General features: G+C 41.6%; 2 protein-coding genes across 2 annotated transcripts; both read left to right on the plus strand.

Moving 5' to 3' along the window:
- The first annotated feature begins 7483 nt into the window (after positions 1-7483).
- On the plus strand, positions 7484-8509 carry LOC136701687 (merozoite surface protein 9-like). Its single transcript, XM_066676329.1, has 5 exons — positions 7484-7702; positions 7803-7884; positions 7975-8067; positions 8196-8288; positions 8417-8509. The coding sequence occupies exons 1-5, from the start codon at positions 7490-7492 to the stop codon at positions 8476-8478; spliced, it is 543 nt and encodes a 180-aa protein (XP_066532426.1). The 5' UTR covers positions 7484-7489; the 3' UTR covers positions 8479-8509.
- An 11381-nt stretch (positions 8510-19890) lies between these two features.
- Positions 19891-24485, plus strand: fkbp3 (FKBP prolyl isomerase 3). The gene is made up of 7 exons (XM_066676613.1): positions 19891-20047; positions 20460-20561; positions 21443-21544; positions 21669-21804; positions 22449-22516; positions 22612-22709; positions 24295-24485. Exons 1-7 carry the CDS (start codon positions 19943-19945, stop codon positions 24347-24349), a joined length of 666 nt encoding a protein of 221 aa, XP_066532710.1. The 5' UTR covers positions 19891-19942; the 3' UTR covers positions 24350-24485.
- The last annotated feature ends 21 nt before the right edge of the window (positions 24486-24506 follow it).

Below are 24506 nucleotides of genomic sequence, written 5' to 3' on the forward strand. Positions count from 1 at the left end.
TGAGTCTCCAATCCACCTACCAGCACTGTAAACCCTAACGTTCAAATTCATTAACTGGATTGAGTGATTCTAACTTAAAATATTTCAAAAAGTTTTACTCACTTCAACAAATCAATTATATTAAACGATTTCTTCTTTTTGAGGCTGTGAAACTGTGATGTTTTCATTTAGCAGAGTTCTGTTTGTGGTTTTAAGTAAAACTAACTTTTTATGATGGATTTACCTGAATATAAATGTTAAAGGTTTATGCACCGTGACGTCTGACGTCATAGGCAAAGAATCACTGCGTGCAATTTTTAACCAAGATGGTGGATGGTCTGGGTTAATTGATTTCAGTGAATTTCTTTGAGTCAGTCTTTGCTAAAGTGTGGAATTTGGAAGAATAGTGTTCCATTATACAGTTAACAAATAACGTATTTTGTAGCTCCGTTAAACAAAGTTGAGTCAAATTCGTCACAAAGGTATTTGAAACTATTACAAAAAAATACTACAGTTTTTGAAGGGAATTGTTTAAAGTTCATATTTTAATTGGAATAGGCCGCATGAGTTGCATATCTCACATTCTAATGTTGAAATGTTAAGTCATTAAGTTAACATCGGGACTACTCTGTGCTGACTCGGACCGTTGGGAGAGCGCCAAACAAAACGGGACTGATAACTTTAACTTTTTCTTCGGAGCAACGTTGCACCCAAAAACGGTAAGGCACAGCAGTAGTTTTATGTTATTCGTTTGCAATGTATACTTGGTTCAGACTGGTTGAATATACAGCCTTCCTCTCTAGGCATGCGTGATATGTTTATATATTTTAAAAATGATAGCGACGACCGCTGCAATTGAGAGACAGGGTTGTGTTTCGATGGAGGGAGTGAGAGAGTGAGCAGCAAGGGAGGGAGAGAGAGACCAGCTGAGGGGAAGGGAGATAGAAAAGGAAAGTGTGGGAGTGAGAGCGTGCGAGCAAGGGAGGGAGAAACCGGCTGAGGAAGTGAGGGTGACCGAGAGAGAGAGAGAGAGAGAGAGAGAGAGAGAGGAGGGAAGGGAAGGCAAAATCAAAGATAAAAGTTTGGTTTATTCAACTTTTCAAATACCGCCTTGTTATGACTTGTAGAGTTTGTTCATGATTCGTATTGCCCTCTACTTTTGAGTGTTTCCAAGCATGAAATTTTTTCATGAATTAAGATCTTTGGAAGATCTTTTCCCATTTATGTTCAAGATAATGTAGCCTCAGAATTAAAAGAATACTTACGTTATTAAATAAAGCATTATGACATTATTCTTATTTATTACCTGTATTGTACACACATTCCATTAGGACAGACTTAGTGGATATTAAATCTTAGTAGTTTTGTGTATTTGTGTCTTGAAATGTAGTATTAAAAATGTATGAATAATCTAAGATAAAAAAGTAGAGATGTGTTCAACTGTTGTTCTTACAAAATCTAGAACACTTTCAGCTCAGGTCGCATTTAACATATTTGATCAGACCTCAGTCCAATATGAGGACCGAATCAAAGTATATTGTGTACTAAATCAAATTATGAATTAATAAATGATAAAAATTATTGTAATATAAATTATATTAATGCTGGGAAAAGAAGTCGGACCAATCCTGAAAATGAACCATCACACTCAAACATAAAGGGACCAAAGCGTGCAGAAGTCAACTTCTTACCAAACGTTCCACAGGGACACAACCAAGTAACCCTTGAAACCCTCAGATCATTGTCACCACCAGCCCATCAGTTAAACAATTCCTTCCTGGCCTGCCCTGTGTATGGAGGCTGAGGTATTTATTTTGTCCAGTGATATATACACTGTAAAATATATGTTTATATATATATATATCTCATTGGAATGTTTTTGTCAACTAAAGGTGTATGCAGAGTTTCAGAGGATCACAAACCAAAACTTGCCCAACAAGTTCTATGCACAACTAGATCACCACACACCTCGTTTGATGATCATGTTCTGGCAAAAAGCTTCCAAGACAGGGTGAGTTTCAGATGCTCTTGGTGACATTTTGAAGGTGCATGATGAACAGGTTAGGAGTTTTTTGTTTATGGGGGAATTTTGTGTGATATACAGGAACACTGTTTAACAAGCGTGATTAACTGACCTGATAAGTGTATCATGGTTTTTCATTATTTGTTAGGAATTACATGATGTCCACACAAGGCGAACTACAGTTCTTCGTGCTCTGCCGGTCTTGCTGCGTGAGGACGTCTTAGGTTTTTACAAGACATCCACGGTAAGTCTTATACTTGTACTGTCACATTCATTCCAGATGAACTGTGCTATGTTTAACTAAATACAGCATAAAAAGTGAACTTCTTATTCATCAGCTTCTTGTTAGACTTTTTCCATTTCTCCTTAAATAGTCCAATATTTACATTTAGTAAATGGTGCAATCAAACTGTCAAAACAATGTTTTTTACTCTTTGTTTCAAATGCTTCACCACATATAATTAAACAGGGCTAGTTATGCTCTCTGTAATAAAACGTGTTTATTATTAAATGTATTTTTTAAACATAATTTCATACACATTGTTTCTGTTACAATTTACAAGATGTCAGAAAAAAGTGACAACATATGAAAAATCTGTACTCATGAAATGTATTTATTTGCCATATTTCCTAGCATTAAGTGCAATTTAGAAGGTAAACTGTAAAATGTTATTATTGGTAAACTCTAAAACTGCATTGTATTATCATTTTATCAAAACATCACTGGTGCCTGCAAGCAAAAAACATTACGACACAGAGCACTTGTTATATGACGCATGATGGGAAGAATGTTAAATCGTTGCTCTTTCCAATAACACTTGAATTAAAATCAAACACAAAATGACAGACAGCGATGTACTGCTATTGGTGAGTCTAACCTCTTGTCATTGTATGAGTTGATCTTGAAGAGAGTCAGCAGGGGAGCTACCAATATGTAGCATTCCATGGCTGTATGAGGAACCCCTGCTCTCTGGAAGTGTATGTCAGAAAGAACTTTTAAAATGACTTTTAAAGTGGTATTATATGTTCCTTTGTCTTTCTCTCTCTCTTTCTCATTTCCATCAGGACGATCCCAATGTGATAGACCTTGGAGATGTTGCAGTTGCTCTACTTATCACTGTTAGTGAAAATGTCAATGATCCTGTTCACTACCACCCTGTGAAAATTTCCATTGTCCTGGAGAGTGATGTGGTAACCCACTTCTGCAGGCTTGCAGATGCTTTTGTGGTATTGTTTGGCCTAATTTATGCTCTTCATCTCAGTTATTCCAAGGGACTGACCAGCACTTTTGAAGTTGTCCAAAAAAATTTACTTGGACTGTAGGATGGGAAACGGTCACCTAGGTTACAGACAATAAAGAATGACCTGATGGTCTATGCACTTAGAAGCTGTAAATGTAGGAGAACAACTTTTTCCTCTCTTTATTGTATCAGCAATAGTTATTTCTTATTTTCCCCCAGTTAGTCCTGTTGAGGGACTTGCAGTTTGTTATTGACTTTTATAAAAACGAGCCACAAATTTACATAGTGCACAAAGGACACTATTGAATTTTTTGAGTTTTTAATCAGTTGACTGATTTTCTTTATTTTATTATTATCATGATTATTTGAATAACATTTTGTGGTTTGTTATTGCATTGATTTTGAGTTGATTGCTTTGGTCAGCTCATGCAATTATTTAATGGTGCAATTTATGTTTGGAAAACTATCTATGTGGCTCAGAATACCTGCTCTTTAGTTCATAAATAAATTTCAGTTTGAACCTATGTTTTGTGTATGATGTCAGGAACACTGAGTCGGACTGACGGAGGCGGACGCACGCTAATAACGCAGACTTTTATTTACAAGAAAATAACAAAACAAACACAAACGAACTTGAGGGCAAACACGAAATGAGGAAAGAACATGACTTGGAAAGAGAACATGAAACAACATGAATAGACCCAGGAATTCTAACAAAATGACATGAGTAGGAGACAAAACGAATGACCGATACAAGCAAGTGACACCAGGGAACTTAAATACACGAACAGATGAGACACACCTGAAACAGATAACGAGGATGACGGACAAGGAGGCGGAACAAAGGCGGAGACAAGGACATTACCAAACAGAGCCATATGCTTAGAGAGCACATGGTGGGGAAAACAGACGAGACAGGAAGAGGGCGTGACAGATGCCCCCTCCTGAACACGCAACTCCCAGGATACGTAACCTAGACCCCGCAGGAGCTGGCACAGGAGGGAGGCATGGAAAACAAGACAGGAAACCAACTGGAGACAGGACTCAGGACAAGACAGGAACAGACACAGGAAATGAGGCTGGAGACATAAGACTAGAAACAAGAAACTAGACTCTGGACAGAACAGAAGACGGACAAAGGGGAGAAACAGGTGAAGAATCTAGAAACGGAGACAAGAAAGAACTATAGACGGGTGGCAAAGCACTGGAATGAAGAGAAGAACGGACTGGAGACAAAACCTGAGCGGGGACAGAAGACTGAACTGGGGACAAGACCGATAACTGAACTAACAAGAGACGGGACTTGGGACTGGAAAGGACTAGACTGGATGGGAGTGGACGCATGGGACTGGACGGCAGTGGACACATTAGACTGGATAGGGTGCTTAACACTGGATTAAACACTGGACGGGAGACAGGACAGATGATGGGACTGAGGCCGGGTACTGCGACTGAGCTAGAGACAGGGCAGGATATGAGAAAAGAAACTGGGTAGGTGACTGAACTTGAGACAGGACAGGTGACTGGACTGGGGCTGGGTACTGGGACTGGACAGGAGATGGGAGAGGTGTTGGAATGGAGAATTCGGAATGGACATGAGGCAGGACAGAGGGTTGAAACGGGGACTGGACTGGACTTGGCAGAGGAACAGGGACCAGGACGTTTACGGAGACAGACACAAACACAGTGACAGGGACAGGAACAAAAACGAGAGCAGACACAGGCACAGGAACGTGGACAGAAACCGGAACCAGGACAGGGACAGACACAGGAACCAAGACAACTGGGGGGTGCCCAGGACTGGCAAAAGTCTGTGGGGAAGTCCAAGGGACCAGGCTGGGCACAGTTCTGGGAATCGGCCTTGAAGTCCGATTTAGGGACACAAATTGAAGTTGCCGTAGCCACAGTCACAGGGGCAGAAGAGGGCTGAGGAAGTCGCCTTCTCTGGAGCATGTGCGGAGGATGCCGTCTTCTCTGGAGCAGATGCGGCGGATGCCGCCTTCTCTGGAGCAGCTGCGGCGGATGCCGCCTTCTCTGGAGCAGCTGCGGCGGATGCCGCCTTCTCTGGAGCAGGTGCGGCGGATGCCGCCTTCTCTGGAGCAGGTGCGGCGGATGCCGCCTTCTCTGGAGCAGGTGCGGCTGTGGAAGCCGCCTTCGCTGAAGTAGGTGCGTCCGTGGAAGCCGCCTTGTTGTGAGCAGGTGCGGCCGTTGAAGCCACATTCTCGGATTCGGAGTGGCCTGAATTGCCGCCCTTGCTGGATCTGGAGTGGCCTGGATTGCCACCCTCGCTGGTGTGGGAAGTCCTGCAGAATCACCCTTGGAGACAGGGGCTTCGGCTACTCGACAGGCACGTTCGGGAGCTGTTGACGGCTTAGGAGGTCTGGTGGGCGCACTCTTGTGGAATTTCTTGAAGCCTGTTTGACTCCTCTCCTTTGTCTAGGAGTTTGAGGCTAACAGCACCAGCATTCAATCCCCCCCGGACCTGAGGGGGTAGTCCTCGGGAGCAGAGGGTCCTGCGGAGATGTCCTCAGGAGTAGATTGGGAGAATCTGGCTCTTAACAGTTCACTAAAAGTCTCCACAGTAAGATGCATAGCTTTCTCTCCCAGCACTGGATCAGCCCACTTCAATGCTTTGCTTTTGAGAAGGGATCTCATAAACATTACTTTCACAAATTCATATTGCGAAGGAACAGTCAGGTAGTTAAAGTACAGGCGACACTGAAGCAGAAAACCTTCACAGTTTGAAGTCCCCCTCAAACTCGGGGGGAACTCCCATAAAGGACTGCAAAGTAGCAGGTTGATCCCCCACCTTTACCGCTAGAGACTCCTGTACTTTCTTGAACGTCTCCTTGAAAAAACAGTCCGTGCTAGCTGCGTCCTTTGTTGGATCGGTCATTCTGTCAGGAATGAAAATAACAAAACAAACACAAACGAACTTGAGGGCAAACACGAAGCGAGGAAAGAACATGACTAGGAACGAGAACATGAAACAACATGAATAGACCTAGGAATTCTGACAAAATGACATGAGTAGGAGACAAAATGAATGACCGATACAAGCAAGTGACACCAGGGAACTTAAATACACGAACAGACGAGACACACCTGAAAGAGATAACGAGGATGACGGACAAGGAGGCGGCACAAAGGTGGAGACAAGGACAATACCAAACAGAGCCATATGCTTAGAGAGCACATGGCGGGAAAAACAGACCAGACAGGACGAGGGCGTGACATATGTCAATATTTTGAGTTAGTAGAACTTAATTAATTAAGGTAATCCGTTAAGACAAATTTTTTAAGTACTCACGGGTGTAATTTTGAGTATTGTAAGTGTTTTTATTGTGAGTATTTTAAATATTTAATTACATAACCATTCATTTAAAGTTAGTTGAAATTGTATACAATACGTTAAGTCAACATACAAAATATAATTAAAATATCTGTAACCGCTTATCCAATTTTAGGGTCGCGGGGGGTCCAGAGCCTACCTGGAATCAAATAAATTAATTATTAGTAGTAAATTCTTTTAAGTAATAGAAATGAATATTTTTGAGTTGTTTCAAGCTTTAATTAAAGTAGAAGTGACTTAAAGTTAATGTGTGCACGTAACTCAAACAACAAAATTACACATACTTCTGACTTTTAAGTTTATGAACTTAAAAATATTAAGGCAACTGATTGCCTTAATTTTTTTAAGTTCTGCTAACTTATTCGGGTTTACAGTGTTTTTGGACTGTGGGAGGAAACCCACACAGACTCGGGGAGAACACACCAAACTCCTCACAGACAGTCAACTGTTAGAACACTGCAACAATAACCACGTGTCAGAAAAGCCAATCGTCGCGGCAACATGTAAACAACATGCTATGACATCGACAAAATTCCGAAGATTTGGCCATTCGCTGCTTACCACTTACAGTGACCAGCTGCAAAAATGTTGCTCTGCTGTTTTCGAACAGAAATCGAGGACGACAAGTCCAACCACGAGCCCCACCTTAAAACAAAGAGCTCTAAGAAGGAGAAGAGGAAGAATAAGAAGAGGTGGTGGTGGAGAAATGTAGAGGAGAGGGACAAGAGGATGGAGGAGGTGGAAGTGAAGGAGGTGAAGATGGAGGAGGAGCATGAAGCGAGAGCTAAGGACAAATACACAATGGAGGAGGAGAAAGTGTTGGAGGAAGAGGATAAAGTGGAGCTCATAGTGAAGGGGTAAGACAAGTTTATGGATGAGATCAAGCGTCTAAGGATGAAGGTCAGAGAGAAGGAGGTGGAGAAAGTGATGGAGGAGAAGAAGGAGGACGTATTAGAGGAGGTGAAGTTGGTGGAAGAAAAGATGAAGGAGGAACAGGAGGCCTTCAGAGAGGAAGAGAAGGAGGAGGAGTCTAAATTGGAGGAGGTGGTGGATGTTATGAGAGAAGAGAAGGAGGAGCAGATGTTGCTGAAGGTGGAGGAGGAGGAGGTGAGATTTTCTTTATTATTACATTAGCTGAATTTAATTAAAATCTGCTAATATCATTGCCCTCATTCCACAACCATCCACTGCAAACTTTGTTTAACAGTGTGGAGAGAAAGAGGAGGACAAGCTGGTGGAGGAAAAGGTGGAGGAGGTGATGGAGGAGGTCACACCCACACAACAGAATGGTATGTTATTACATTGTAATTACTATTTCATTACTCACAGTAGATGAAAAGCTCCTGGTTGTTGAACCCTCTGCTCTTGTTGTGTTGTAGCTCCATCTCAGCCTCCGGCCCACCCTCTGTCCTCACACCTCCAGAGTCACCAGCAGGTGACCGTCCACCAAGCTGGCCGCAGAAACACAAGTGGTGAGTCCTTCAGCGTCTTCAGACCCAGGCTTTAACACAGCTACTAAACCGAGGATGCAGAATTCACAAATTGGACACAGTGGTGTTGGACATGAAGAGTGTGTTCATGTGGGGTTTTCTTCTCCTAGGCCTTCTGGTGACCACATGTATGGTCAGGGTTAGGTGGCGCTTGACACTCGATCGAGAACGAAGGCAGACCAGGAGGCTCACCGATAGGAACGGTACGTCATGAACACACAGGGATGTTTCTTCATTCTTATAAAAATGTCATGTGATCAAAGTGAACTGACCGCTGCTTGTGTTTGTGGTCAGTGTGTCATTTTTACTCTGCTGCTGTTTTATTGTTTAGTTGTGATCCAGGCTCTGACATTCACAGCCTCCTCCTCCATGATGACCACCACTTTCTACTGAAGGAGGAAGTACAGCGCTGATGTACAGAGACATGGACATCAACATCTGCCTCAAAGAGAAAAAGAAGAAAAAAAAAAGAACCGAAAAAAAACATTTCCGACCCTTTACCCTTCGTTCCCTAATTTTGAATCTGTAAATATTGATTTTATTGATTTAATTGTAGTTATTGATTAATTTGTAGCTTATACAAAAAAAAGGAAAGCCCTTTCCCTGACCCTTTGCCCTTCATTCCCTAATTTTGAATCTGTAAATATTGATTTCATTGATGTTATAGATGTAATCGATTAAATTCTGTAATCTGTAAATATTGATTTCAATGATGTTAATTATCGTATTGTTGTTATTGATTATTGTGTTATTAATAAATGCTGTAATCCACTAAAACCTCGTGGTTTTCATGTTTTATTTGTAATGAAGCAGTGCTCAGAACTTTCACTGTGTCACGCAGGCCTCCCTGAACTCCAGATCCCAGAATTCATCGGACAATCACATGACACCACACCGTTCTCAATCACCAGAGTTCTGATTAGGAACACCTGCTTCTCTCTCTATTTAAGCATCACTCACTCACCAGTCATTGCCGAGTATTGCGTGATTTACTTCCGAATACAAAGCGTTCTCTACTTACCTGTCTGTCTTGAAATCAAGTTACCAACCTTATGCTCGTCTTCCGGTTTTCGTCCTTGTTCTCCCCTTTTGGATTTGTTTGCTCCCCGGTTCATGAACTCTGTTTGGCTTTTCGACTACCCTTTTGAATTATCTCGGATGTTCTTTTTGTTTCCGGTATTCGACCCTTCTGCCTGGCTTTTCGATTACTCTGTTGGATTTACTCTGAGGTACTGTTTCTGATATTCGACCCGTGCTAGTTATTGTTAACCCCTTGTGGATTGTTGCCAATAAACTCTTTATACTGCTCACCGCTAGTGTCTGCCTTCTGTCCAGTCGTGACAGACTGCTTTTCTTCTTCCATTGATCTGCCTCTTCTGTTCAAGTCATTCTTCATGACTCTTGATTTCTGCCATAATTTTTTAAAGTAGACGTTGTAAATGACACGCTAAAATATTTAGATCTCTAAAAATCTATGCTGTGTTTTATTTAACCTCAAACTCAGAGCCACTTTATCCACAATGACGACTTCTAAATGAATATAAAATGGTGATGGTCAGGATGGAAATACATTCATTCATTTATTGTCTGAAACCGCTAATCCATTTCAGGGTCGCGGTGGGTTCGGAGTCTACCTGGGATCACTGGGTGCAAGGCGGGAACACGCCCTTGGGCGGGGCGCCAGCCCTTCACAGGGCGACACGCACTCACACATTCACTCACACATTCACTTTTGAGTCTCCAATCCACCTACCAGCACTGTAAACCCTAACGTTCAAATTCATTAACTGGATTGAGTGATTCTAACTTAAAATATTTCAAAAAGTTTTACTCACTTCAACAAATCAATTATATTAAACGATTTCTTCTTTTTGAGGCTGTGAAACTGTGATGTTTTCATTTAGCAGAGTTCTGTTTGTGGTTTTAAGTAAAACTAACTTTTTATGATGGATTTACCTGAATATAAATGTTAAAGGTTTATGCACCGTGACGTCTGACGTCATAGGCGTAGAATCACTGCGTGCAATTTTCAACCAAGATGGTGGATGGTCTGGGTTAATGGATTTCAGTGAATTTCTTAGCAGTATTTTTTATGTTATTTGTTTGCAATGTATACTTGGTTCAGACTGGTTGAATAGACAGCCTTCCTCTCTAGGCATGCGTGATATGTTTATATATTTTAAAAATGATAGCTACGACCACTGCATTTGAGACACGGGGTTGTGTATCGATGGAGGGAGTGAGAGAGTGAGCAGCAAGGGAGGGAGAGAGAGACCAGCTGAGGGGAAGGGAGATAGAAAAGGAGAGGGTGGGAGAGAGCATGCGAGCGAGGGAGGGAGAGACCGGCAGAGGAAGTGAGGGTAACTGAGAGGGAGGAAGGGTGGGAGGGAGAGAGAGAGAGAGAGAGAGAGAGAGTGGAGGGGAGGGAAGGGAAGGGAAGGCAAAATCAAAGATAAAAGTTTGGTTTATTCAACTTTTCAAATATCGCCTTGTTATGACTTTTACAGTTTGTTCATGATTCGTATTGCCCTCTACTTTTGAGTGTTTTCAAGCATGATTGTTTTCATGAATTAAGATCTTTGGAAGTTCTTTTCCCATTTATGTTCAAGATAATGTAGCCTCAGAATTAAAAGAATACTGACGTTATTAAATAAAGCATTATGACATTATTCTTATTTATTACCTGTATTGTACACACATTCCATTAGGACAGACTTAGTGGATTTTAAATCTTAGTAGTTTTGTGTATTTGTGTCTTGAAATGTAGTATTAAAAATGTATGAATAATCTAAGATAAAAAGTAGAGATGTGTTCAGCTGTTGTTCTTACAAAATCTAGAACACTTTCAGCTCAGGTCGCATTTAACATATTTGATCAGACCTCAGTCCAATATAAGGACCGAATCAAAGTATATTGTGTACTAAATCAAATTATGAATTAATAAATGATAGAAATTATTGTAATATAAATTATATTAATGCTGGGAAAAGAAGTCGGACCAATCCTGAAAATGAACCATCACACTCAAACATAAAGGGACCAAAGTGTGCAGAAGTCAACTTCTTACCAAACGTTCCACAGGGACACAACCAAGTAACCCTTGAAACCCTCAGATCATTGTCACCACCAGCCCATCAGTTAAACAATTCCTTCCTGGCCTGCCCTGCGTATGGAGGCTGAGGTATTTATTTTGTCCAGTGATATATACACTGTAAAATATATGTTTATATATATATATATCTCATTGGAATGTTTTTGTCAACTAAAGGTGTATGCAGAGTTTCAGAGGATCACAAACCAAAACTTGCCCAACAAGTTCTATGCACAACTACATCACCACACACCTCGTTTGATGACCATGTTCTGGCAAAAAGCTTCCAAGACAGGGTGAGTTTCAGATGCTCTTGGTGACATTTTGAAGGTGCATGATGAACAGGTTAGGAGTTTTTTGTTTATGGGGGAATTTTGTGTGATATACAGGAACACTGTTTAACAAGTGTGATTAACTGACCTGATAAGTGTATCATGGTTTTTCATTATTTGTTAGGAGCCCTGTGAAGGACTGGCGTCCCCTCCAGGGTGTATTCCTGCCTTGCGCCCAGTTATTCCAGGTAGGCTCTGGACCCCCCGCGACCCTAAATTGGATAAGCGGTTACAAATAATGGATGGATGGATTATTTGTTAGGAATTACATGATGTCCACACAAGGCGAAGTACAGTTCTTCGTGCTCTGCCGGTCTTGCTGCGTGAGGACGTCTTAGGTTTTTACAAGACATCCACGGTAAGTCTTATACTTGTACTGTCACATTCATTCCAGATGAACTGTGCTATGTTTAACTAAATACAGCATAAAAAGTGAACTTCTTATTCATCAGCTTCTTGTTAGACTTTTTCCATTTCTCCTTAAATAGTCCAATATTTACATTTAGTAAATGGTGCAATCGAACTGTCAAAACAATGTTTTTTACTATTTGTTTCAAATGCTTCACCACATATAATTAAACAGGGCTAGTTATGCTCTCTGTAATAAAACGTGTTTATTATTAAATGTATTATTGAAACATAATTTCATACACATTGTTTCTGTTACAATTTACAAGATGTCAGAAAAAAGTGACAACATATGAAAAAATTGCATTAAGTGCAATTTAGAAGGTAAACTGTAAAATGTTATTATTGGTAAACTCTAAAACTGCATTGTATTATCATTTTAACAAAACATGACTGGTGCCTGCAAGCAAAAAGCATTACGACACAGAGCACTTGTTATATGACGCATGATGGGAAGAATGTTAAATCGTTGCTCTTTCCAATAACACTTGAATTAAAATCAAACACAAAATGACAGACAGCGATGTACTGCTATTGGTGAGTCTAACCTCTTGTCATTGTATGAGTTGATCTTGAAGAGAGTCAGCAGGGGAGCTACCAATATGTAGCATTCCATGGCTGTATGAGGAACCCCTGCTCTCTGGAAGTGTATGTCAGAAAGAACTTTTAAAATGACTTTTAAAGTGGTATTATATGTTCCTTTGTCTTTCTCTCTCTTTCTCATTTCCATCAGGATGATCCCAATTTGATAGACCTTGGAGATGTTGCAGTTGCTCTACTTATCACTGTTAGTGAAAATGTCAATGATCCTGTTCACTACCACCCTGTGAAAATTTCCATTGTCCTGGAGAGTGATGTGGTAACCCACTTCTGCAGGCTTGCAGATGCTTTTCTGGTATTGTTTGGCCTAATTTATGTTCTTCATCTCAGTTATTTCAAGGGACTGACCAGCACTTTTGAATTTGTCAAAAAAAAATTACTTGGACTGGAGGATGGGAAACTGTCACCTAGGTTACAGACAATAAAGAATGACCTGATGGTCTATGCACTTAGAAGCTGTAAATGTAGGAGAACAACTTTTTCCTCTCTTGATTGTATCAGCAATAGTTATTTCTTATTTTCCCCCAGTTAGTCCTGTTGAGGCACTTGCAGTTTGTTATGTCCCCTCCTGAACGCGCAACTCCCAGGGCACGTAACCTAGACCCCCCAGGAGCTGGCAGAGGAGGGAAGCACGGAAAACAAGACAGGAAACCAACTGGAGACAGGACTCAGGACAAAACAGGAACAGACACAGGAAATGAGGCTGGAGACATATAACTAGAAACAAGAGACTAGAGTCTGGACAGAACAGAAGACGGACAAAGGGGAGAAACAGGTGAAGAATCTAGAAATGGAGACAAGAAAGAACTATAGACGGGTGGCAAAGCACTGGAATGAATAGAAGAACGGACTGGAGACAAAACCTGAGCGGGAACAGAAGACTGAACTGAGGACAAGACCGATGACTGATTGACTGAACTAACAGGAGACGGGACTTGGGACTGGAAAGGACTAGACTGGATGGGAGTGGACGCATGAGACTGGACAGGCGTGGACACATGAGACTGGACGGGAGTGGACACATGAGACTGGATAGGGTGCTTAACATTGGATTAAACACTGGACAGGAACAAGGACTGGACGGGAGACAGGACAGATGATGGGACTGAGGCCGGGTACTGGGACTGAGCTAGAGACAGGGCAGGATATGAGACAGGAAACTGGGTAGGTGACTGGGTACTGGGACTGGACAGGAGATGGGACAGGTGACGGAATGGAGAATTCGGAATGGACATGAGGCAGGACAGAGGGTTGAAACGGGGACTGGACCGGACTTGGCAGGGGAACAGGGACCAGGATGTTTACGGACACAGACAAGAACACAGTGACAGGGACAGGAACAAAAATGAGAGCAGACACAGGCACAGGAACGTGGACAGAAACCGGAACCAGGACAGGGACAGACACAGGAACCAAAACAACTGGGGGGTGCCCAGGACTGGCAGGACTGTCTGTGGGGAAGTCCAAGGGACCAGCCTGGGCACAGTTCTGGGAATCGGCCTGGAAGTCCGTTGGGCCGATTTAGGGACACAAACTGAAGTGGCTGTAGCCACCGTCACAGGGGCAGAAGTGGCCGTAGCCACAGTCACAGAGGCAGAAGAGGACTGAGGAAGCCGCCTTCTCAGGAGCATGTGCGGCTGAGGAAGCCGCCTTCTCTGGAGTATGTGCGGTGGATGCCACCTTCTCTGGAGCAGGTGCGGCGGATGCTGCCTTCTCTGGAGCAGGTGCGGCGGATGCCGCCTTCTCTGGAGCAGGGCAGCCGATGCCGCCTTCTCTGGAGCAGGTGCGGCGGATGCCGCCTTCTCTGGAGCAGGTGCGGCCGTGGAAGCCGCCTTGTCGGGAGCAGGTGCGGCCGTGGAAGCCGCATTCTCTGGGACCGGAGCGGCTGGAGGCGCCGCCCTCTCTGGATTCGGAGTGGCCTGGATTGCCACCCTTGCTGGATCTGGAGTGGCCTGGATTGCCACCCTTGCTGGATCTGGAGTGGCCTGGATTGCCACCCTTGCTGGATCTGGAGTGGCCTGGATTGCCACCCTTGCTGGATCTGGAGTGGCCTGGATTGCCACCCTCGCTGGATCTGGAGTGGCCTGGATTGCCACCCTCGCTGGATCTGGAGTGGGAAGTCCTGCGGAATCGCCCTTGGAGACATGGGCTTCGGCTACTCGACAGGCACGTGCGGGAGCTGTTGACGGCTTAGGAAGTCTGCTGGGCGCACTCTTGTGGAATTTCTTGAAGCCTGTTAGCCTCATCTCCTTTGTCTAGGAGTTTGAGGCTAACAGCACCAGCCCTCAAGCCTCAAATTTCCCCGGATCTGAGGGGGTAGTCCTCGGGAGCAGAGGGTCCTGCAGAGATGTCCTCCGGAGTAGATTGGGAGAATCTGGCTCTCAATAGTTCACTAAAAGTCTCCACAGTAAGATGCAGGGCTTTCTCTCCCAGCACTGGATCAGCCCACTTCAATGCTTTGCTTTTGAGAAGGGATCTCATAAACATTACTTTCACAAATTCATGTGGCGAAGGAACAGTCAGGTAGTTAAAGTACAGGCGACACTGAAGCAGAAAACCTTCACAGTTTGAAGTCCCCTCAAACTCGGGGGGAACTCCCATAAAGGACTGCAAAGTAGCAGGTTGATCCCCTTAGACTCCTGTACTTTCTTGAACGTCTCCTTGAAAAAACAGTCCGTGCTAGCTGCGTCCTTTGTTGGATCGGTCATTCTGTCAAGAATGAAAATAACAAAACAAACACAAACGAACTTGAGGGCAAACACGAAGCGAGGAAAGAACATGACTAGGAACGAGAACATGAAACAACATAAATAGACCCAGGAATTCTAACAAAATGACATGAGTAGGAGACAAAACAAATGACCGATACAAGCAAGTGACACCAGGGAACTTAAATACACGAACAGACGAGACACACCTGAAAGAGATAACGAGGATGACGGACAAGGAGGCGGCACAAAGGTGGAGACAAGGACAATACCAAACAGAGCCATATGCTTAGAGAGCACATGGCGGGAAAAACAGACCAGACAGGACGAGGGCGTGACATATGTCAATATTTTGAGTTAGTAAACATAGTAAGATTTCTGTCTATACATGTGTTGATATTAAATTCTCGTCATGATAACTGCTTTAATTTTTGATATAAAATAAATAAGAAAAGGAAATAAGGAGTATACTTAAAAAGATATATTTCTTTCTATATTTAACCTACTGATATTGTGTACAGTTGAATATAATTAACAAAAAAAAGCAGGGCTCTCAAGCCTCAAGCACTGAGCGAGAGACACACGCATTTCAACAAGTTCACACGCCTCATGGCATTTCACACGCTGAGAAATTAATAACTTCGCCGCACAGAATCCTACAAACAAGTCAAAGGCCACAATAGACCTGGAGCTTATGAATGCGCATGCTGTATGCGTATGTGTCTACCGCCCTGTGGCAAACGCAAATGTCAATGCCTGGCCAACGTTCTGCAAATGCTCTACCCCGCTGCACAAACTCGTCGCACGCAGTTCTGTGGCAGTAAATGCTGGGGTGTGTGGTCTCTAAATCATTCTTGGTGGAATTTGAATGAAGAACCATTTATAGAAGTGACTCCTGACTCCAGAGAGCTGGCTCACAATGACAGTTGATTATAGAAAACTTAACTCTCACTGTAGCACCCTACGTAGACGTCCAGATGTCCTCTTTTACCCGGATATGTCCTCCTTTGTAGACTTAAAAAATGTCCGGGCGGAATTTCACAAACGTCCGGGATTTTGTTTTTCTAGAGCTTACATAGAACTTCAAGAAGCGCTTCGTTCACAAACTAGTCCCGACCTTCCCTACTCCGATTGGTTCGGAGTGAGGAGGGGGCGTGGTGAAGTAGCCTAAACTCTTCGGATTGGACGGTCTGACTGTAGAGCTACCGTTATTAGTCGATAACCTTCTCTGTAAATATTTAATTGGTCAGTCTGCACGTCAGTAGTCTTTGAAGCATGTTTCTACTAGTGATGGGAATTTCGGCTCTTTTTGGGGAGCCAGCTCTTCTCTTTCGGCTCCTAAATGGCTCTTTGTTTTACCACTTATTTTCACTGGTACCGGATAATATTACCTACATTTTACATGACTATATGGACAAAATAATATTGTTCAATATTAAAAATAATAAATAGTGTTGCAATGGCCAATTGTTTTTATGTCTGTCTTGTAATAACTCACTGATTGCACTCACACATTCAGTTGTATAAATAACTGGAATTTTATTTAAACATCTTAATAAAAAAAATCACTTGTAAACTCTGAAATACAGCCAATGGAACCCAAAAGGTAGGTATTACAATATAGCTCATTAAATTAAATAATCATCCATTTCTGGGTAATAAAATAAACAAATACTCAACAAAGTGCAAAACAGCAGCATTCAACGATAGTGATTAACACAACCACAACTGTCAACAAACATTTAACTGATTTAACATTTTCTTCGACTATTTTTTGGAAGGCAGATTGGCATTCAGGAAAACCAAGTGTCTCAGCTTGGAGGGGTTGATCCGGTTTCTTCTCTCTGTTAATATCTGCCCAGTTTTTGAAAAGATCCTTTCAGAGGGTACTGATGTCACTACAATACACAGTCACCCTGCCATTACCTTGACAAACCGTGGGTAAACTGAGGCCTTTGAATGCCACAAGCTCAGTGGGTCTTCTTTTGCTTGTTGTTCTCTGATTGGTTGAATGACAAGCCTTAGAAAAAAATGGCTCGGTCTTAGACGTGAACCAGCTCTCATCATTCACTTACAAGAGCCGGCTCTTTGAACCGGTTCGTTCGCGACCGACACATCACTAGTTTCTACCCTAAGGAAGAAATACACTTGCTGTTAACTACGTGTTCGTATCATGGCTGCCCTAAGTATCGTGCATAGGTTGTGCACATCCTCAGAAAATAAATGCTACACGTACTTAAGGTCCATCCATCCATTATCTGTAACCGCTTATCCAATTTAGGGTCGCGGGGGTTCCAGAGCCTACCTGGAATCATCGGGCGTAAGGCAGGAATACACCCTGGAGGGGACGCCAGTCCTTCACAGGGCAACACAGACACACACATTCACTCACACACTTTCAAGTTGCCAATCCACCTACCAACGTGTGTTTTTGGACTGTGGGAGGAAATCGGAGCACCCGGAGGAAACCCACGCAGGGAGAACACACAAACTCCTCACAGACAGTCACCCGGAGCGGGAATCGAACCCACAACCTCCAGGCCTCTGGAGCTGTGTGACACTACCTGCTGCGCCACCGTGCCGCCCTACTTAAGGTCCAGTACACGCGTAATTGTTAGGGGCAGTGCAGGCAATCAACAGCATCACAATGGTGGAAAGTTTTGAAGAAGGCTGTGTCTGAGCCAAATCTGCAATTACCTGAATCTTTCTCTGGTCTGCCCTCTAGTGTGAGCCTCCATTAACAAATATGCAAGTATGTGTACAATTTTGTCCATAACGCAAACAGTTGTCTATGTAAGCGTATGGCCAAACAGCAAGTACCTTGCCCTAAAGGTGCTTATACCCACTAGACAGTGTTGCTGCCCATGCTTGCTTCTGCTGGTTGACGTGCCTCCATTTCAGAGTCAGCTGCAGCAACCGTTGAAACCTTTGAAATTTTTAGACGCTTGAAAGAGTGTTTAACTGCATTCAGGCACATTTGTAGTCCATCAGAGTCGACACTGAGTCCTAACCGAGGTACAATTGAGGAATGCATTTCTGACACTCTGTCGGCCTCTAGTGTGTACACTCTCAGAAAAAAAGGTAGGGTAGAGGTACAATATTGGTCACTAAAGGTACAAACTGTGTAAATGTATCTTTAAAGTTACAACAGTGTGTAAAAGTCCAGTTTTGTTCCTTAAAGGTACATTACATTCTCTTCTCCGGAAGGAGAGATAAATGTTTGTAATCTTCTAGTATAGAACTGTGTCATATAAAAACATAATAAAAGTCCTGTATATGAAACTGGGCATATGAAATTAACAGAATTTTAAAATCTAGAGTTATAATAAAATAAGGTACAATAATGTTCCCTAATTAAAGGTACAAATATGCAAATATGTACCCTTGAAAGTACCACCATCAGTTTCAGACTCTGTGTGAAAGACAGATAAAACTTGACGTGTTTTTCACCTGTAAACTGATTTGGTATGAAAATGCCTTTAGGCTGTTCAATTTTTATAGGTTACTACAAATACTACAAAGGAGTCTTCATAGAATTTAATTTAATATCCAAAATCACTTTTACCTGTAATTCTACATTTTATGTGTGTTCTGGGAATGAAGAAGGAACCATACAAATAATTTCAAAAGGAATTCACTGTTAAATTGCATGAAAACCTGTTTCAAACTAGTGCAGTACAGAGGCACAGCAGGTTGTGTCAGACAGCTCCAGCATCCTGGGGTTGGGGTTGTGGGTTCAAGCCCTGCTCTGGGTGACTATGATGAGTTTGGTATGTACACCCTGTGTCCGCATGGGTTTCCTCTGGGTGCTCCAGTTTCCCCCCACAGTCTAATAAAAAAAATTGTGACTGAATGTGAGTTTTTTGCAAGGTGTATTCCCCCACCCACCAAAAGGTAGACGACTGCAAGTTTTGATTCCAACCAAATGGGAGTACACCTTGTATAACTATTTATCAGCTGAGACTGATTAAACTGAATTTTGCTTTTATTAGGAATGAAAACTCACAGCCACGCCAACCTTTCCCAGTAAACAAGGAACGTCCCTGGGCCTTCAAAATATGTCAAAAAGTAGTCTGTCCGTCAAGGACATATTTTAAACGTCAATGGACGTCCAAAATCCATTTTAATAAGTTAGTTAAGTGGTGACCAATCGATAACGTCAGTGGACGTCCAAAACGCGTTTTATACAATTTATTTCGGAACCAATTAATAACGTCAATGGACGTCCAAAATACGTCTAATAGTCGTCTTTTCAATGTCTGTGTTTGAACGTATTTTCAACTTTCATTTTCAACCTTAAGAGAACGTTGATTAGACGGCAGTCATTGCGTTATTTCAACGTTGAATCAACGGCTAATTGTTTACTGGGTTTGTACATAAGATCGATGACCCATGCTAGGCACCTCTAGCCCTTCATAATTTATTACAGACAATCTCCACTGGACACTGGCTCGGTGTTTCTGTTAGTGGAATAATTCCCAGTCCAGTCGTGACACCAAGGGGATTAATATCTCCAGTAGCACTGCATTGCAGAAATGAGAAGGAGGCTTTGTTGTTATGGCTGATCTGTGTTTATTATTCTGATATATGGACACGTGGTATAAATTTCGAAGCAGCTGAATCGTTGAATCCCGCAGTAGACGCGGGAGGGGAATAAAGGAACCTGATTGGCTCTTAGACTCCCACACGCCTCGAGTGAAAGGTCGAGAAGTTTGAAGATGGCTGCTGAACCCACACGAGAATGGAGCGATGAGAAACTGAATAGTGACGATGTACCAAAAAAAGATTTAATCAAGTTTATCCAGGATAACGGGTCCCATTCGGTATGAAGTGTTAATATTTCCACTGAGGAGTCTGTGTTTTACTCTTTGCTTTGCAGCAGATTGACTATAGTGGCTTCTCCCAGTACATGCTTGTGAAGCAGTATTTAAACAGGCTCTGTCCTCGTTTTCTGCATGTTAACAGCCCAAAGAGTATATTTGTAGTGCTTGCTTTACCAGTGAACGAGCGTCTTGTTTAAAATTTCTGTTCTACCTTAACAAGTGTTCTATTATGCTTCTGGTCCCATACAAGCGCTAATGAAATAGCTGCAGCATTTAAGGTGGAACGGAGTATTATTTAAAGAAGCAAACCTCAGCTTCATACAAATTCCTGATGATACTCGCATCAGATTAGAAATAAAATGGAGGTAGATTATTTAAAACACGGTTGTTTGTCGTTTCTCTTTGATTTTAGTTTCTTGCTGAGCACAAACTTCTGGGAAATATTAAAAATGTTGCCAAAACTGTGAAAAAGGAGCAGCTTATTCTTGCCTACAACCAGCTTTTTGAGAGCAAGGTAAGCAAATGCCAAATTGTGACCAGTGTCTTTTGATGTTATTAATATGTTAAAGGAGCAATCAGTTGTTTTTACCACCAAAATGTAACAACGATAGGACATTATGTATTGTTTGTTTATATATTAAGTTCAGCTTACACGAGATTTAAGTAATTATAATCATATGCAAGATAAGGTGTGGTATATTCTATGCCAATCCATTAGTGTCTCACATAGAGCCAGCCCCTCTTTCTATCTGCCACCACATCATGGAGCATTGAACATTTAAATCCTAGGTTTGCTGTGGCCATTCGTGATCTGATCAGCAAACAGCTATCCCTTTGTCAGTATTTCCCTGAATTAAACCTACGACATCTCTGCAATCCTCAGTGCAGTCTGGCATCCCAAGTCAACCTACTCCAAGCTAGCATTACAGCCCTCTATCATACTTTTAACCAAAAAACCCACACTTGCCTCCCTGGTGACCAAGGCTATACGTAGCCCCACTGTCACTGTTAATGCACATACTTTGACACCAGTTCCAAACACAGTACTCCATTCAACTGCCTTCTCCTCAAACTTAAAACACACCTCAGCCATTCCATGTTTACAGTGTATTTCCCCAACTAGTCTTTACTATCCAGCTGGGAACACCCATTTTATTGTTCAGGAATAAATTTACATTGGGTTAGCAAACAGGAACGGATAATTTCAACGTTGGTGGAAAAGGGCTACGAATTAATGCTTTCCTCACATGAGGCAACTAATACATCCTGACCACTAAGTGTCATGGTAATGGCTGTTGTATTAACAAGTGAAGAAAATGACTGATTGCTTAGTTATTGTTCCTTAAACTGTATAAAATTGTCATTGTCTGGGATTAACCAAGGTGTTTCTGGCAGAGGTTTAAAGGCACAGAAGCAGAGGAGGTTACCCAGGAGATGAAAGCTGTGAAAATTGAGGAGAAGTCCAAAGAGACAAAAACTGAAGCTGAAGTAGATGAGGTATGTCATTAGTGCATGACACATTCTGACATTCATAAAGTACAGATGAACCATGTGCCACTTGATGTCAAAATTGATTTAATTATAATTAAAATGTTTCATAGCTTTTTTTTTTTCTGAATAGGGTCCTCCAAAATTCACGAAATCAGTGCTTAAGAAAGGAGACAAGGCCAACTTTCCCAAAAAGGGAGATACAGTGGCGTGTTGGTACACTGGCACACTAGTGGATGGCACAGTGTTTGACACCAACATTCCTACCGGTGTGTATTCTGATGCTTTCTCATTACAATACGGCCTCTGAGAATAGATACTTAAACCATGGGTTGCCAAAGTCAGTCAGTCCTGGTGACCCTGTTCTTAATGTTTTTGTTTTTTTTTGTTGCTGAATAAAACTGACCCAGCACACCTAGGACCTGTTTCACTAAAGTTAGCTTCAGGATATAAGACAAGAGTTGAGGACTGATCCTCTGCTACTTTCTACTGGACACATCTGATTTGAGGTGTAATTTTTCTGGTGAAACTGAGAAAACCTGTTTGTAGGATACTCCCTAAGAGCTTGTTAAATAGTTTGACCTGGATTGGGATGCGTTCAATGAGGGGAAATTACCAAAAATTAAAAATTCCGTAGTGGGGTTTTCAGGACTGGCACTGAACCACTGTGATAAACCATAATTACAGTTTAGAAATGTACTTTATTGCAATTATTTGTAACATTTGTTGCTTTTGATTGTACATTTTGTTTATGTATTCTACTATAATACACAAATTGGTGGGACTGCAGATATTTAAAGTAAAATTTAAACTTTAAATGCTATTTTACAGTAGGCTACCAGGGATGTGTGGTTTTGTTAAAAAGAAGAGTGAATTATTGGGCAAACAGTAACTGACTAAACCATCCTTAAAGGTGCCCGGAAGAAGAAACAGGCCAAACCACTTTCTTTTAAGGTTGGAATGGGCAAAGTTATCAAAGGGGTGAGTTCTTGTGCTGTTCATTATGATAAAGTCTTTCAGTATGTGGATGGTTAGCCCCCTCAAAATATTGACTTGACTTGCTTTTACATCTGCAGTGGGATGAAGGCCTCCTGACAATGAGTAAAGGTGAGACTGCACGGTTGGAAATCGAGCCAGAGTGGGCTTATGGTAAAAAGGGTCTTCCAGATTCTAAGTATCCTTTTTTGCTTTTTCTGTTGTCAATGTTCAGCAGGGTGTTTAAAGGAGCTCTGTAAGGCTGATTTCACACCAGATACAGTAAATGTGACACAACATGTGCAGTGCCATGCTGCACGCAATATGCTGCTATATTAATCAATGTGGACTTTCACGTAGGTCATGTGCACCACAGCAGTAACGTGAAGTGCAAAAATACGATGAGAGTGTATTTCCGACACGTGCCGCATGTGATGCACCAACGGTTTCTTTGCAGACACAGTACAAATTTCAGTGCTCTTGCTGAATGTACAGTCTAGGATGATTTTAAAGAATCAATGAACAGCTATATTTTAAGGGTTGGCAATATCCCTGTTCTTGTAAAATGGATGAATGAATTGCTGTGGCAGCAGTCAGGTTTTATTTTTTTTATTTTTTTATCTGTTTCCAAACTTTTAACAGGTAATAAATATGTGCTTAAATTTTAGTCTACATGGTTTATTTAAGTAATACAAATAGATAGAGCTGAGATTTTCATGTTGAAAATGTGAATTGTGCCTAGTGACTATTGGGGTTTTGTTTGTTTGTTTTTTGTTAATGTACTTAGGAAGTGCCCCTGTAGACAAACCACTGAAGTTTAATGATTGGACATTAAGGTTGGTACAGCTACTTAATGGTGGTCATGTGTTTTTTTGTCTTTTTATTTTTTAATATGCCATCATTATCATAGAATCTGACTCTAGGCATCAGTCAGTACCTGCAAACAAACTCGATAGGCCAATCCTGTGTTGCGTAAGTTTATTACATCGCCCATTAGGCTTTTGTTTGCACCATATCATAATCATATCCTCCAGCTCCAGTAGGGATCAAGCATGTTAAGTAATGTAACCTTTGGAGAAAGTGTTTGTGAGTTACGACAGTATATGGTAGATTTTTTTTTTAATGCAAGCTCCACCTGTTTTTGGAACGGTTTATTCATTCTCCTGTAGAGTTACTAATTTGGGAGATATGTTTTTAATTGGATAGCTAAGACATGTGGTATCAGCAGAATCCTAAGAACCTATAGAACTATATACAGAAAAATCTGACTTTGCATATTATGCATGTAATGAGTCTGACCTGAGTAATCGGGGGGGAGGATGTCACTACATAACACAGGGTAGGAGATATAGACCTCATAACCAAAATGTTGTATTTAAATAACTTATCCAGAAATATGTACATTCCATTTGATATACATTAAATATTGACCTATGCTAGCTAGAGGCAAAAATGAGCTGCCATTATTAAAAATATCCTATTGATTGGGCAGTGGTTACTATCCCACTCCAGAACAGACATTTCTCAAACATCATACTGGCAGTAGCACTGTTTTCAGTACCAGTACTTCACATATGCGTTTTTCCTTGACACACCCTGGTTAATTTTAATGTAGTACAATAAATACATTGCTCTTTTAAAATACAATATACTAGTTATTTCCTCATCATGTATTTACTTCATTATACCAGCTGTAACACCTATAATGTAGCTTTAGATTTATGACTGTTTGTATAATGTTGCCATATTTCATGTGTACTTTGCCTTAACTGCTTTTCAACCAGAATTCCACCAAATGCTAAACTTATTTTTGAGGTTGAGCTGGTGTCCATTGATTAATTCATTGGTATCTGTGTAAATGAGCATGCATTGTTTAATTGTGCACATGGAGCTACATTTACTTCAAAGACTAACCATTAAAGGATGTTTGTGAGGCTGCTTGTGTTAATCTTTGCAATAAACATACTACAGTTGAGTTTTTGTATGACTCTTCTCT

The sequence above is a fragment of the Hoplias malabaricus genome, chromosome 7, assembly GCF_029633855.1.
Source record: "Hoplias malabaricus isolate fHopMal1 chromosome 7, fHopMal1.hap1, whole genome shotgun sequence".
Lineage (NCBI taxonomy): Eukaryota > Metazoa > Chordata > Actinopteri > Characiformes > Erythrinidae > Hoplias > Hoplias malabaricus.

Excerpts from the sequence above, each read along its gene's own strand:
- LOC136701687 (XM_066676329.1), top strand. The coding sequence starts at position 7,490 with ATGAAGGTCAGAGAGAAGGAGGTGGAGAAAGTGATGGAGGAGAAGAAG. Across the intron at positions 7,703-7,802 it reads TGAAGGTGGAGGAGGAGGAG|TGTGGAGAGAAAGAGGAGGA; the intron begins GTGAGATTTTCT and ends TTTGTTTAACAG. Across the intron at positions 8,068-8,195 it reads TGGCCGCAGAAACACAAGTG|GCCTTCTGGTGACCACATGT; the intron begins GTGAGTCCTTCA and ends TTCTTCTCCTAG.
- fkbp3 (XM_066676613.1), top strand. The coding sequence starts at position 19,943 with ATGGCTGCTGAACCCACACGAGAATGGAGCGATGAGAAACTGAATAGT. Across the intron at positions 21,545-21,668 it reads CTGAAGCTGAAGTAGATGAG|GGTCCTCCAAAATTCACGAA; the intron begins GTATGTCATTAG and ends TTTTCTGAATAG. Across the intron at positions 22,710-24,294 it reads AAGGGTCTTCCAGATTCTAA|AATTCCACCAAATGCTAAAC; the intron begins GTATCCTTTTTT and ends CTTTTCAACCAG.